The 15,641-nt window shown below is 53.1% G+C and overlaps 1 protein-coding gene across 1 annotated transcript in view; it reads right to left on the reverse strand.

Annotated features, from left to right (window-relative positions):
• Positions 1-15,641, reverse strand: part of LOC109885462 (angiopoietin-2-like) — a 35,254-nt gene that overhangs the window by 13,591 nt on the left and 6,022 nt on the right. Inside the window, exons 3-4 of the mRNA XM_031787577.1 lie at positions 14,255-14,371; positions 5,641-5,878 (exon numbers count right to left, since the gene is read on the reverse strand). Of these exons, the coding sequence (XP_031643437.1) occupies positions 5,641-5,878; positions 14,255-14,371 (355 nt within the window). The remainder of the gene's footprint in view (positions 1-5,640; positions 5,879-14,254; positions 14,372-15,641) is intronic.

Below are 15,641 nucleotides of genomic sequence, written 5' to 3' on the forward strand. Positions count from 1 at the left end.
AAACATACAGCTCAATGCTTTCACCATGTCAATACCTCTCACAAATACAAGTAGTGATGAAGTCAATCTCTCCTCCACTTTCAGCCAGGAGAGATTAACCTGCATATTATTAATATTAGCTCTCTGTGAACATCCAAGGGCCAGCCGTGCTGCCCTGTTCTGAGCCAGTTGCAATTTTCCTAAGGTCCTCTTTGTGGCACCTGACCACTCGACTGACTTCAAGCAGTTTAGTCACCTCAACTTGCTAAATTTCCACATTATTCATTACAACATCTAGACTAACTTATTCCTTGCCACCAATTCTGAAATGAACTGCAGCTCTTTGTTAAGTGTTGCATTCATTGTATTCACTGCAGTAGCTGACATGTATAGTGTTGAGTCATCCGCATACATAGACACTCTGGCTTTACTCAAAGCCAGTAGCATGTCGTTAGTAAAGATTTAAAAAAGGTAAGGGGCCTAGATAGCTGCCCTGGGGAATTCCTGATTCTACCTGGAATATGTTTCAGAGGCTTCCATTCTAGAACACCCTCTGTGTTCTGTTAGACAGGTAACTCTTTATCCACATTATAGCAGGGGGTGTAAAGCCATGACACATATGTTTTTCCAGCAGCAGACTATTGTCGATAATGTCAAAAGCCGCACTGAAGACTAACAAAACAGCTCCCACAATCGTTTTATAATCAATTTCTCTCAGCCAATCATCAGTCATTTGTGTAAGTGCCGTCCTTCCCTATAAGGGTGCTGCTGCAAGTTTGCTGTCAATTTGGTTACTGTAAAATAGCCTTGTATCTGCTCAAACACCATTTTTCCCAAAAGTTTACTAAGGGCTGGTAACAGGCTGATTGGTCGGCTACTTGAGCCAGTAAAGGGGGCTTTACTATTCTTAGGTAGTGGAATGACTTTAGCTTCCCTCCAGTTCTGAGGGCACACACTTTCTAATAGGATTAAATTGAAGATATGGCAAATAGTGGCAATATCGTCCACTATTATCCTCAGTAATTTTCCATCCAAGTTGTCAGACCACGGTTGCTTGTCATTGTTGATAGACAATAATAATTACTTAATTAATCATTTTCACCTCTTCCACACTCACTTTACAAAATTCTAAATTACAATTATTGTCTTTCATAATTTGGTCAGATATACTTGGATGTGTAGTGTCAGCATTTGTTGCTGGCATGTCATGCCTAAACTTGTTAATCTTGCCAATGAGAAAATCATTCAAGTAGTTGGCAATATCAGTCGGTAGATGTGATCCATACATGTTGATGATTTAATTCCTGTGCTGTTTGTAACTACCCTGGTAGGTTGACTGACAACCTGAACCAGGTTGCAGGCACGGGTTACAGTTAGAAGTTGTTTCTTGAGTGGGCAGTTTGATGAAAGCCAGCCAATATTTACATCACCCAGAAAATACACCTCTCTGTTGATATCACATACATTATCAAGCATTTCACACGTATTATCCAGATGTTGACTGTTAGCACTTGGTGGTCTATAGCAGCTTCCCACCAGAATGTGCTTTAGGTGAGGCAGATGAACTTGTAGCCATATTACTTCAACGCTATTTAACATGAGATCCTCTCTAATCTTTACAGGAATGTGGTTCTGAATATTGACAGCCACACCTCCACCTTTGGTAATGTTACAACCATGTATTGCTACCACTGTATCATCAAAGGTATTATCTAAGGGAGTTTCAGAGATAGTCAGTATATGAATGTCATCTGTTACTAGCAAATTATTAATTTCATTAACCTTGTTTCTTAAGCTGCATATGTTAATGTGGGCTATTTTGAGCACTTTTCTGGGATGCTTGCTTGTTTTCATTGCTTTACTGGGAAGCTTAGCAGAAGTAGATATGCTTATGTTATTTATGTTAGTGCAGAGTGAGCTGCTCGCAGTGGACTTCCTACTAGGGCACACCGCCTCAGTGCTAACAGTATAAATCTGGTTCATATGCACATGATTACTGCATACAATATCTTTAGGATCAGCAGAGTCATTCAGGTTAGTTAGAGGGACATACATTGCAAAGTATTCACCCCCCTTGGCGTTTTTCCTATTTTGTTGCCTTACAACCTGTAATTTAATTAGATTTTTATTTGGATTTCATGTAATGGACGTACACAAAATAGTCAAAATTGGTGAAATGAAAAAAGGAACGTTTAAAAAAAAAAAAAAAACTGAAAAGTGGCCTATGTATTCACACCCTTTGCTATTAAAGAACCGTCGGGCCTAGAGTTCCGAAACTTTAGAAACCTGTTCTAGACCTCAGGTCGATAATGCGTGGTGAGTTACATGGCTCTAGAAGGTTCTCGGACTGAGAAACAGCCTCGTACATTTGCAATAACTTTAATTCATTTTTGCATCACGAAAATGACGACATTTAGAAATGTCCCAGAGTCGCAAGACTAGGTGCATTGAGACCGGCTCGGCCCATATAGACGGACCCCAACGTTTCTGTCCGATAGCTCATTCAAGGACCCCGTAGCAAGGCATGGAAAAAAGTGGATTTACAGCACCGATTAGGGTCTTGCTCGGGCACCAAATGACCTATCAAGCCGAAACGTGGGATTCGGGGTCGCCTCAGCTAGGCCTACACATAACATCAGAACTGGACCCGCAGCTAGAACGTAACTACGTGTTTAAAGTTTTTATTATGGTTTGAACAGAAGCCGTTGTGAATTTTGGGCCAGCTCTGAAGTATGTGATTGTTGGCTACTAAACGAGTTGGAAAAAGTGGGTTTGGTGTCAGTTTGTATCAGTTTGGTGTCAGAATGATATCTAATTGACTGATGGACGGTGACTTGCTGGTGACTCTTGTCCATTTGCAATATGTTTAAACAGTGAGGTACCATCACCAAAGTGACATTCTGAAATCAACCCTAACGAGCGATGAAGAGGAACCAGAATCACTGACCAGCCATCCCGAGTGCAATTTCGAAATTCCTGTAGGATTATGCACACGTGTTTTTTAAATGATGATAATAAAACAAAACATATGCCTTATGCGCAAGTTTTAAAAAAAATGTCAAAAATTATGATAATAAAATTGGACAAAAGTATATTCATACAGTTCTTACACGTGTAATTGACAAAAAAAAACATTGTTTAAGGATGTATCAGTGGAGACCACCTCTTCCAGGGCAATAGGAGACACCATATTACATTGTTTAAGGGACCACTTCTTCCAGGACAATAGGAGACACTATATTTCTCTCTAAAGCCAGCCAGGGGATGGGATGAAATGTTAATACCTGGAAATACAATTTAAGGTACGGATAGTCCTCCTACGTCTTTTCCTCTTGTTAGTTATTCATTTCATACAAGCTTTTACCTTGCGATGTACAGCGCCTTCGGAAAATGTTCGGAACCCTTGACTTATTCCATGTTTTGTTATGTTACAGCCTCATTCTAAAGCTGATTAAATATATATGTATATATATATGTTTTCTCATCAATCTATACACAATACCCCATAATGACACAGCAAAAACAGGTTTGAAGAAATGTTTGGTCATTTATTAAAGCTGTAAAAAGAATATTTAAAAAATATCACGTTTAAATAAGTTCAGACCCTTTACTCAGTACTTTGTTGAAGCACCTTTGGCAGTGATTACAGCCTTGAGTCTTCTTGGGTATGATGCTACAAGCTTGGCACACCTGTATTTGGGGAGTTTCTCTGCAGATCCTCTCAAGCTCTGTCAGGTAGGATGGGGAGAATCGCTGCACAGATATTTGCAGGTCTCTCTAGAGATGTTTGAGACCAGGCTCTGGCGCGGCCACTCAAGGACATTCAGTGACTTGTCCCGAAGCCACTCCTATGTTGTCTTGGCTGTGTGCTTAGGGTCGTTGTCCTGTTGGATGGTGAACCTATGTCCCAGTCTGAGGTCCTGATCGCATTGGAGCAGGTTTTCTTCAAGGATCTCTCTGTACTTTGCTCCGTTCATCTTTCCCTCGATCCTGACTAGTCTATCAATCCCTGCTGCTGAAAAACATCCCCACAGCATGATGCTGCCACCACCATGCTTCACCGTAGGGATGGTGCAAGGTTTTTTCCAAACATGATGCTTGGCAGTCAGGCCACATAGTTCAATCTTGGTTTCATCCGCACAGAGAACCTTATTTCTCATGGTCTATGAGTCTTTAGGTGCTTTTCGGGAAACTCCAAGCAGGCTGTCTTGTGCCTTTTACTGATGAGTGGCTTGCTACTCTACCAGAAAGGCCTGATTGGTGGAGTGCTGCAGAGGTTGTCCTTTTGGAAGGATCTCCCATCCCCACAGAGAAACTGTCAGAATGACCATCGGGTTCTTGGTCACCTCCTTGACCAAGACCCTTCTCCCCCGATTGCTCAGATTGGCCGGCGGCCAGCTCTAGGAAGAGTCTTGGTGGTTCCAAACTTATTCCTTTTAAGAATGATGGAGGCAACTGTGTTCTTGTGGACCTTCAATGCTGCAGACATTTTTTTGGTACCTTTTCCCAGATCTGTGCCTCGACACAATCTTGTCTCGGAATTCTACGATCAACTATTTCCACCTCATGGTTTTTGCTCTGACATGCACTGTTAACTGTGGGACCATATATAGACATGTGTGTGCAATTAATGTCCAATCAATTGAATTTACCACAGGTGGACTCCAATCAAGTTGTAGAAACATCTTAAGGATGATCAATGGAAACAGGATGCACCTGAGCTCAATTTAGTCTCATAGCGAAGGGTCTGAATACTGATGTAAGTAAGGTATTTCTGTTTAAATATTTTTTTTTTTTTTGCTAACCATTTGCTAATCTAGTCTAACAAAAGGCAGGGGTAGAATGAGCTTTGGTTTCTGATGTCAGATATGTGGAGGATAAGGGTTTAACAAACCCAAAAGTACATTTCGAGAGGGGACAACATCATTTCTGAAAATAGTTTAATGTCTGTTTATCAAAGAAAGTGATACTGGGAGGCATCCTTATCTTGTTGAAATAAAAGCTACATTAGTGCTGTATTCACATCCCTTCTAAATGAACCTTTGTGAACGGCTGTGTTCATAATTTACACTGGACCTAATTGGTTCCAAAATAAAACAAGTAACTCAATGGGGCGGCAGGGTAGCCTAGTGGTTCGAGCGTTGGACTAGTAACCGGAAGGTTGCAAGTTCAAACCCCCAAGCTGACAAGGTACAAAATCTGTCGTTCTGCCCCTGAACAGGCAGTTAAGCCACTGTTCCTAGGCCGTCATTGAAAATAAGAATTTGTTCTTAACTGACTTGCCTAGTAAAATTAAAATAAAAAATATAGATTTTTTTTTATACCTTTATAGTGACGTTATAGCAGACTGGACCTTTATAGTGACGTTATAGCAGACTGGACCTTTATAGTGACGTTATAGCAGACTGGACCTTTATAGTGACGTTATAGCAGACTGGACCTTTATAGTGACGTTATAGCAGACTGGACCTTTATAGTGACGTTATAGCAGACTGGACCTTTATAGTGACGTTATAGCAGACTGGACCTTTATAGTGACGTTATAGCAGACTGGACCTTTATAGTGACGTTAGCAGACTGGACCAGTAAGTGTGTGTAACAAAGATTTTTTTAAATAAACACTTTCAATGCACAAACACATTCGCAGTAGATCTGTCTCACCGTTGCAGTGGGTGACCATGGCGAGTAGCTGCTGCACGGTGTCAGTCAGTATAGCCTGCTGTTTCTGCAGTTGTGTGCTGTTGTGTCTGGAGGTCCCCAGCTCTCCATGTAGCTGGGTGACCAGGCGCCTCTGTCTCTCCAGCATGTCCTGCAGCTGCTGTCTCTCCCTCTGAAGGCCCTGGAGCTCCTCAACGTGCCTGGCCTCTAAAGCTGAGAACCTCTGCTCTATCAAACTATGAAAAAGAGAGAGAGAAAGAGAGAGAGAGAAAAAGAGAGAGAGAGAGAGAGAGAGAGAGAGAGAGAGAGAGAGAGAGAGAGAGAGAGAGAGAGAGAGAGAGAGAGAGAGAGAGAGAGAGAGAGAGAGAGAGACAGACAGACAGACAGACAGACAGACAGACAGACAGACAGACAGACAGACAGACAGACAGACAGACAGAGAAAGAGAGAGAGAAAGAGAGAGAGAAAGAGAGAGAGAAAGAGAGAGAGAGAGAGAGACAGAGAGAGAGAGAGAGAGAGAGAATGTTATCTACCTCACTTGCTTTGGCAATGTTAACACATGTTTCCCATGCCAATAAAGCCCTTGAATTGAATTGAATTGAAAGAGAGAGAGAGAGAAAAAGAGAGAGAGAGAAAGAGAGAAAAGAGAGAGAGAGAAAGAGAGAGAAAGAGAGAGAGACAGAGAGAGAGAAAGAGAGAGAAAGAGAGGATGGTAGTCTCTCTATTCTAAGAGGAACCATCCTACAGTCAAAGAACCCTTGATGAACCATTGTTTTCTTCTTCCTAAGAGTGACCTAGCCATAAGAAAGGGAGGTGGCAGATAGAGATTAGAGGAGTGGGACAGCAACTGAACCTTTTGTGTGTGTGTGTGTGTGTGTGACTCATGGATAGACACACACACCACACACACACACACCACAGAAACACCACAGAAACACCACAGAAACACCACAGAAACACCACAGAAACACCTGTACAGCAGCAGCTGGGGTAACGATGACGTCTGCATATCGAGGGACTCTCTACCCTGGGGTAACCATGTCGTCTGCATATCGAGGGACTCTCTACCCTGGGGTAACCATGACGTCTGCATATCGAGGGGCTCTCTACCCTGGGGTAACCATGACGTCTGCATATCGAGGGACTCTCTACCCTGGGGTAACCATGACGTCTGCATATCGAGGGGCTCTCTACCCTGGGGTAACCATGACGTCTGCATATCGAGGGACTCTCTACCCTGGGGTAACCATGACGTCTGCATATCGAGGGACTCTCTACCCTGGGGTAACCATGACGTCTGCATATCGAGGGGCTCTCTACCCTGGGGTAACCATGACGTCTGCATATCGAGGGCCTCTCTACCCTGGGGTAACCATGACGTCTTCATATCGAGGGTCTCTCTACCCTGGGGTAACCATGACGTCTGCATATCGAGGGGCTCTCTACCCTGGGGTAACCATGACGTCTGCATATCGAGGGTCTCTCTACCCTGGGGTAACCATGACGTCTGCATATCGAGGGCCTCTCTACCCTGGGGTAACCATGACGTCTGCATATCGAGGGTCTCTCTACCCTGGGGTAACCATGACGTCTGCATATCGAGGGGCTCTCTACCCTGGGGTAACCATGACGTCTGCATATCGAGGGCCTCTCTACCCTGGGGTAACCATGACGTCTGCATATCGAGGGTCTCTCTACCCTGGGGTAACCATGACGTCTGCATATAGAGGGACTCTCTACCCTGGGGTAACCATGACGTGCTTGTGTGTATTACCCACTCTGAGGGCGTGGTGGATAGGGCATTCTGAGGGCGTGGTGGATAGTGCCCTCTGAGGGCGTGGTGGATAGTGCCCTCTGAGGGCGTGGTGGATAGGGCCCTCTGAGGGCGTGGTGGATAGGGCCCTCTGAGGGCGTGGTGGATAGGGCCATTTGAGGGGGTGATGGATAGGGCCCTCTGAGGGCGTGGTGGATAGGGCCCTCTGAGAGCGTGGTGGATAGGGCATTCTGAGGGCGTGGTGGGTAGGGCATTCTGAGGGCGTGGTGGATAGGGCCCTCTGAAGGCATGGTGGATAGGGCCCTCTAAGGGCGTGGTGGATAGGGCCCTCTGAGGGTGTGGTGGATAGGGCCCTCTGAGGGCGTGGTGGATAGGGCCCTCTGAGGGCGTGGTGGATAGGGCCTTCTGAGGGCGTGGTGGATAGGGCCCTCTGAGGGCGTGGTGGATAGGGCCCTCTGAGGGCGTGGTGGATAGGGCCCTCTGAGGGCGGGGTAGATAGGGCCCTCTGAGGGTGGGGTAGATAGGGCCCTCTGAGGGTGGGGTGGATAGGGCCCTCTGAGGGTGGGGTGGATAGGGCCCTCTGAGGGTGTGGTGGATAGGGCCCTCTGAGGGTGGGGTGGATAGGGCCCTCTGAGGGTGGGGTGGATAGGGATAGGGCACTCTGAGGGCGTGGTGGATAGGGCCTTCTGAGGGCGTGGTGGATAGGGCCCTCTGAGGGTGGGGTGGATAGGGCCCTCTGAGGGCGTGGTGTATAGGGCCATCTGAGGGCGTGGTGGATAGGGCCCTCTGAGGGCGTGGTGGATAGGGCCCTCTGAGGGTGGGGTGGATAGGGCCCTCTGAGGGTGGGGTGGATAGGGCCCTCTGAGGGCGTGGTGGATAGGGCCCTCTGAGGGTGGGGTGGATAGGGCCCTCTGAGGGTGTGGTGGATAGGGCCCTCTGAGGGTGTGGTGGATAGGGCCCTCTGAGGGCGTGGTGGATAGGGCCCTCTGAGGGTGTGGTGGATAGGGTCCTCTGAGGGTGTGGTGGATAGGGCCCTCTGAGGGTGTGGTGGATAGGGCCCTCTGAGGGCGTGGTGGATAGGGCCCTCTGAGGGCGTGGTGGATAGGGCCCTCTGAGGGCGTTGTGGATAGGGCCCTCTGAGGGCGTGGTGGATAGGGCCCTCTGAGGGCGTTGTGGATAGGGCCCTCTGAGGGCGTGGTGGATAGGGCCCTCTGAGGGTGTGGTGGATAGGGCCCTCTGAGGGTGTGGTGGATAGGGCCCTCTGAGGGTGTGGTGGATAGGGCCCTCTGAGGGCGTGGTGGATAGGGCCCTCTGAGGGCGTGGTGGATAGGGCCCTCTGAGGGTGTGGTGGATAGGGCCCTCTGAGGGTGTTGTGGATAGGGCCCTCTGAGGGCGTTGTGGATAGGGCCCTCTGAGGGTGTGGTGGATAGGGCCCTCTGAGGGCGTGGTGGATAGGGCCCTCTGAGGGCGTTGTGGATAGGGCCCTCTGAGGGCGTGGTGGATAGGGCCTTCTGAGGGCGTTGTGGATAGGGCCCCTCTGAGGGCATTGTGGATAGGGCCCTCTGAGGGCGTGGTGGATAGGGCCCTCTGAGGGTGTGGTGGATAGGGCCCTCTGAGGGTGTGGTGGATAGGGCCCTCTGAGGGTGTGGTGGATAGGGCCCTCTGAGGGCGTGGTGGATAGGGCCCTCTGAGGGCGTGGGTGGATAGGGCCCTCTGAGGGCGGGATGGATAGGGCCCTCTGAGGGCGTGGTGGATAGGGCCCTCTGAGGGCGTGGTGGATAGGGCCCTCTGAGGGCGGGGTGGATAGGGCCCTCTGAGGGCGTGGTGGATAGGGCCCTCTGAGGGCGGGGTGGATAGGGCCCTCTGAGGGTGTGGTGGATAGGGCCCTCTGAGGGCGTGGTGGATAGGGCCCTCTGAAGGGTGTGGTGGATAGGGTCCTCTGAGGGTGTGGTGGATAGGGACCTCTGAGGGTGTGGTGGATAGGGCCCTCTGAGGGCGTGGTGGATAGGGCCCTCTGAGGGCGTGGTGGATAGGGCCCTCTGAGGGCGTGGTGGATAGGGCCCTCTGAGGGCGTGGTGGATAGGGCCCTCTGAGGGCGTGGTGGATAGGGCCCTCTGAGGGCGTGGTGGATAGGGCCCTCTGAGGGCGTGGTGGATAGGGCCCTCTGAGGGCGTGGTGGATAGGGCCCTCTGAGGGCGTGGTGGATAGGGCCCTCTGAGGGTGTGGTGGATAGGGCCCTCTGAGGGCGTGGTGGATAGGGCCCTCTGAGGGCGGGGTGGATAGGGCCCTCTGAGGGTGTGGTGGATAGGGCCCTCTGAGGGCGTGGTGGATAGGGCCCTCTGAGGGCGTGGTGGATAGGGCCCTATGAGGGCGTGGTGGATAGGGCCCTCTGAGGGGTGAGGGGGGGGGTGGTGGGGATAGGGCCCTCTGAGGGCGTGGTGGATAGGGCCCTCTGAGGGTGTGGTGGATAGGGCCCTCTGGGCGTGGTGGATAGGGCCTCTGAGGGCGTGGTGGATAGGGCCCTCTGAGGGTGTGGTGGATAGGGCCCTCTGAGGGCGTTGTGGATAGGGCCCTCTGAGGGCGTGGTGGATAGGGGCCCTCTGAGGGCGTGGTGGATAGGGCCCTCTGAGGGCGTTGTGGATAGGGCCTCTGAGGGCGTGGTGGATAGGGCCCTCTGAGGGCGGGGTGGATAGGGCCCCTCTGAGGCGTGGTGGATAGGGGCCCTCTGAGGGTGTGGTGGATAGGGCCCTCTGAGGGCGTGGTGGATAGGGCCCTCTGAGGGCGTGGTGGATAGGCCCTCTGAGGGCGTGGTGGATAGGGCCCTCTGAGGCGTGGTGGATAGGGCCCTCTGAGGGCGTGGTGGATAGGGCCCTCTGAGGGCGTGGTGGATAGGGCCCTCTGAGGGCGTGGTGGATAGGGCCCTCTGAGGGCGTGGTGGATAGGGCCCTCTGAGGGGCGTGGTGGATAGGCCCTCTGAGGTGTGGTGGATAGGGCCCTCTGAGGGCGTGGTGGATAGGGCCCTCTGAGGGCGTTGTGGATAGGGCCCTCTGAGGGTGTGGTGGATAGGGCCCTCTGAGGGCGTGGTGGATAGGGCCCTCTGAGGGCGTGGTGGATAGGGCCCTCTGAGGGCGTGGTGGATAGGGCCCTCTGAGGGCGTGGTGGATAGGGCCCTCTGAAGGGCGTTGTGGATAGGGCCCCTCTGAGGGCGTGGGTGGATAGGGCCCTCTGAGGGCGTGGTGGATAGGGCCCTCTGAGGGCGTGGTGGATAGGGCCCTCTGAGGGTGTGGTGGATAGGGCCCTCTGAGGGTGTGGTGGATAGGGCCCTCTGAAGGTGTGGGTGGATAGGGCCCTCTGAGGGTGTGGTGGATAGGGCCCTCTGAGGGCGTGGTGGATAGGGCCCTCTGAGGGCGTGGTGGATAGGGCCCTCTGAGGGTGTGGTGGATAGGGCCCTCTGAGGGCGTGGTGGATAGGGCCCTCTGAGGGCGTGGAGGATAGGGCCCTCTGAGGGTACGGTGGATAGGGCCCTCTGAGGGCCGTGGTGGATAGGGCCCTCTGAGGGGCGTGGTGGATAGGGCCCTCTGAGGGCGTGGTGGATAGGGCCCTCTGAGGGCATGGTGGATAGGGCCCTCTGAGGGCGTGGTGGATAGGGCCCTCTGAGGGCATGGTGGATAGGGCCCTCTGAGGGCGGGGTGGATAGGGCCCTCTGAGGGTGTGGTGGATAGGGCCCTCTGAGGGCGTTGTGGATAGGGCCCTCTGAGGGCGTGGTGGATAGGGCCCTCTGAGGGCGTGGTGGATAGGGCCCTCTGAGGGCGTGGTGGATAGGGCCCTCTGAGGGCGTTGTGGATAGGGCCCTCTGAGGGCGTGGTGGATAGGGCCCTCTGAGGGCGTTGTGGATAGGGCCCTCTGAGGGCGTGGTGGATAGGGCCCCTGAGGGTGTGGTGGATAGGGCCCTCTGAGGGTGTGGTGGATAGGGCCCTCTGAGGGTGTGGTGGATAGGGCCCTCTGAGGGCGTGGTGGATAGGGCCCTCTGAGGGCGTGGTGGATAGGGCCCTCTGAGGGTGTGGTGGATAGGGCCCTCTGAGGGTGTTGTGGATAGGGCCTCTGAGGGCGTTGTGGATAGGGCCCTCTGAGGGTGTGGTGGATAGGGCCCTCTGAGGGCGTGGTGGATAGGGCCCTCTGAGGGCGTTGTGGATAGGCCCTCTGAGGGCGTGGTGGATAGGGCCTTCTGAGGGCGTTGTGGATAGGGCCCTCTGAGGGCATTGTGGATAGGGCCCTCTGAGGGCGTGGTGGATAGGGCCCTCTGAGGGTGTGGTGGATAGGGCCCTCTGAGGGTGTGGTGGATAGGGCCCTCTGAGGGTGTGGTGGATAGGGCCTCTGAGGGCGTGGTGGATAGGGCCCTCTGAGGGCGTGGTGGATAGGGCCCTCTGAGGGCGGGATGGATAGGGCCCTCTGAGGGCGTGGTGGATAGGGCCCTCTGAGGGCGTGGTGGATAGGGCCCTCTGAGGGCGGGGTGGATAGGGCCCTCTGAGGGCGTGGTGGATAGGGCCCTCTGAGGGCGGGGTGGATAGGGCCCTCTGAGGGTGTGGTGGATAGGGCCCTCTGAGGGCGTGGTGGATAGGGCCTCTGAGGGTGTGGTGATAGGGTCCTCTGAGGGTGTGGTGGATAGGGACCTCTGAGGTGTGGTGGATAGGGCCCTCTGAGGGCGTGGTGGATAGGGCCCTCTGAGGGCGTGGTGGATAGGGCCCTCTGAGGGCGTGGTGGATAGGGCCCTCTGAGGGCGTGGTGGATAGGGCCTCTGAGGGCGTGGTGGATAGGGCCCTCTGAGGGCGTGGTGGATAGGGCCCTCTGAGGTGTGGTGGATAGGGCCCTCTGAGGGCGTGGTGGATAGGGCCCTCTGAGGGCGTGGTGGATAGGGCCCTCTGAGGGTGTGGTGGATAGGGCCCTCTGAGGGCGTGGTGGATAGGGCCCTCTGAGGGCGGGGTGGATAGGGCCCTCTGAGGGTGTGGTGGATAGGGCCCTCTGAGGCGTGGTGGATAGGGCCCTCTGAGGGCGTGGTGGATAGGGCCCTATGAGGGCGTGGTGGATAGGGCCCTCTGAGGGTGTGGTGGATAGGGCCCTCTGAGGGCGTGGTGGATAGGGCCCTCTGAGGGTGTGGTGGATAGGGCCCTCTGAGGGCGTGGTGGATAGGGGCCCTCTGAGGAGTGGTGGATAGGGCCCTCTGAGGGTGTGGTGGATAGGCCCTCTGAGGGCGTTGTGATAGGGCCCTCTGAGGGCGTGGTGATAGGGCCCTCTGAGGGCGTGGTGGATAGGGCCCTCTGAGGGCGGTTGTGATAGGGCCCTCTGAGGGCGTGTGGATAGGGCCCTCTGAGGGCGGGGTGGATAGGGGCCTCTGAGGGCGTGGTGGATAGGGCCCTCTGAGGGTGTGGTGGATAGGGCCCTCTGAGGGCGTGGTGGATAGGGCCCTCTGAGGGCGTGGTGGATAGGGCCCTCTGAGGCGTGGTGGATAGGGCCCTCTGAGGGCGTGGTGGATAGGGGCCCTCTGAGGGCGTGGTGGATGGGCCTCTGAGGGCGGGTGATAGGGCCCTCTGAGGCGTGGGGGATAGGGCCTCTGAGGGCGTGGTGGATAGGGCCCTCTGAGGGCGTGGTGGATAGGGCCCTCTGAGGGTGTGGTGGATAGGGCCCTCTGAGGGCGTGGTGGATAGGGCCCTCTGAGGGCGTTGTGGATAGGGCCCTCTGAGGGTGTGGTGGATAGGGGCCTCTGAGGGCGTGGTGGATAGGGCCCTCTGAGGGCGTGGTGGATAGGGCCCTCTGAGGGCGTGGTGGATAGGGCCCTCTGAGGGCGTGGTGGATAGGGCCCTCTGAGGGCGTTGTGGATAGGGCCTCTGAGGGCGTGGTGGATAGGGCCCTCTGAGGGCGTGGTGGATAGGGCCCTCTGAGGGCGTGGTGGATAGGGCCCTCTGAGGGTGTGGTGGATAGGGCCCTCTGAGGGTGTGGTGGATAGGGCCCTCTGAAGGTGTGGTGGATAGGGCCCTCTGAGGGTGTGGTGGATAGGGCCCTCTGAGGGCGTGGTGGATAGGGCCCTCTGAGGGCGGGTGGATAGGGCCCTCTGAGGGTGTGGTGGATAGGGCCCTCTGAGGGCGTGGTGGATAGGGCCCTCTGAGGGCGTGGAGGATAGGGCCCTCTGAGGGTACGGTGGATAGGGCCCTCTGAGGGCGTGGTGGATTAGGGCCCTCTGAGGGCGTGGTGATAGGGCCCTCTGAGGGCGTGGTGATAGGGCCCTCTGAGGGCGGTGGTGGATAGGGCCCTCTGAGGGCGTGGTGGATAGGGCCCTCTGAGGGCATGGTGGATAGGGCCCTCTGAGGGCGGGGTGGATAGAGCCCTCTGAGGGCGTGGTGGATAGGGCCCTCTGAGGGCGTTGTGGATAGGGCCCTCTGAGGGTGTGGTGGATAGGGCCCTCTGAGGGCGTGGTGGATAGGGCCCTCTGAGGGTGGGGTGGATAGGGCCCTCTGAGGGCGTGGTGGGATAGGGCCCTCTGAGGGCGTTGTGGATAGGGCCCTCTGAGGGCGTGGTGGATAGGGCCCTCTGAGGGCGTGGTGGATAGGGCCCTCTGAGGGCGTGGTGGATAGGGCCCTCTGAGGGCGTGGTGGATTAGGGCCCTCTGAGGGCGTGGTGGATAGGGCCCTCTGAGGGCGTGGTGGATAGGGCCCTCTGAGGGTGGGGTGGATAGGGCCCTCTGAGGGGCGTGGTGGATAGGGCCCTCTGAGGGTGGGTGGATAGGGCCCTCTGAGGGCGTGGTGGATAGGGCCCTCTGAGGGGCGGGGTGGATAGGGCTGCTGTACCTGCTTTATCATTGAGTCGTGAGATCTCCTGGTTCTGCTGGAGGACGTGTTTCTCTAGACGGTTAGTGAACAGAGAATACTCTAACAGCTGAATCTCCATTCTACTGGTCTGGTTCAGCACCTGGGGAAGGAGGGTTGTTCAGTTATCTGACAGTTACCTGCTTAAATTCTTGTTAAAAACTTCTTCAGGATTGGACCTGTTTTTTTCAATTCTCGCATGAAGTGACATACCCAAATCTAACTGCCTGTAGCTCTGTCCCTGAAGCAAAGATATGCATTTTCTTGGTACCATTTGAAAGGAAACACTTTGAAGTTTGTGATAATGTGAAAGGAATGTAGGAGAATATAACACAATAGATCTGGTAAAAGATAATACAAAGAAAAAAACATGTTCTTTTGTATTTTATTCTACCATCATCTTTGAAATGTATAGTTTGGCCACTAGATGGCAGCAGTGTATGTGCAAAGTTTTAGACTGATCCAATGAACCATTGTATTACTGCTCAAAATGTTGTATCAATACTGATCAAATGTGCCTAATTTGTTTATTAATACCTTTTCATGTTCAAATTTGTGCATTCTCCTCAAACAATAGCAATGCTATTCTTTCATATATAATAGCTACTGTAAATTGGACAGTGCAGATTAAATGACTAGCTGATATAGAGACGCCTGTGTACTTTCTCAGAGCTATCTCAGAGCTCAGAGCTACACCAGACACAGGTAGATAAACATGGAGGGGCCTGTTAAACCATTTCACAGATTTATATTTAATGAAGGTTGACAGCTACATTTGTATCTTTGTTTTTACAGCTAGACTGATAACCAACCAGTCATAATATTGTACAGGTTGCACTGTCCTACAGCTCTACGGTACAACTAAAGACCATCTGTGTTGTGGCTCCATGTTTAATGTTTCAACTGGCTGATTGTCCGTCAACTCAGCATGTCAATCAAAGTGTTCACGCTGAGGGACAACAGATCTCAGAGGTCAACCCTGGGTCACCACCCTGGGTCACCAGCCTGGGTCACCACCCTGGGTCACCAGCCTGGGTTACCAGCCTGGAGTGCCACAGCCTGGAGTGCCACAGGGTGTGGAGTGTTTTTGGTCTTAACTAATGACAAGACACCTGAGACAATTAGCTCAATCAATGAAAAATACCAGGGACAACTGGCCTAATCAATTAATAACACCTGGGACAACTGGCCTAATCAATGAATCACACCTGGGACAACTAGCCTAATCAATTAATAACACCTGGGACAACTGGCCTAATCAATGAATCACACCTGGCCTAATCAATGAATCACACCTGGGACAACTGGCCTAATCAATGAATCACACCTGGGTCAACTGGCCTAATCAATGAATCACACCTGGGACAACTGGC

This window comes from Oncorhynchus kisutch, linkage group LG14 (assembly GCF_002021735.2).
Source record: "Oncorhynchus kisutch isolate 150728-3 linkage group LG14, Okis_V2, whole genome shotgun sequence".
Classification (NCBI taxonomy): Eukaryota; Metazoa; Chordata; class Actinopteri; order Salmoniformes; family Salmonidae; genus Oncorhynchus; species Oncorhynchus kisutch.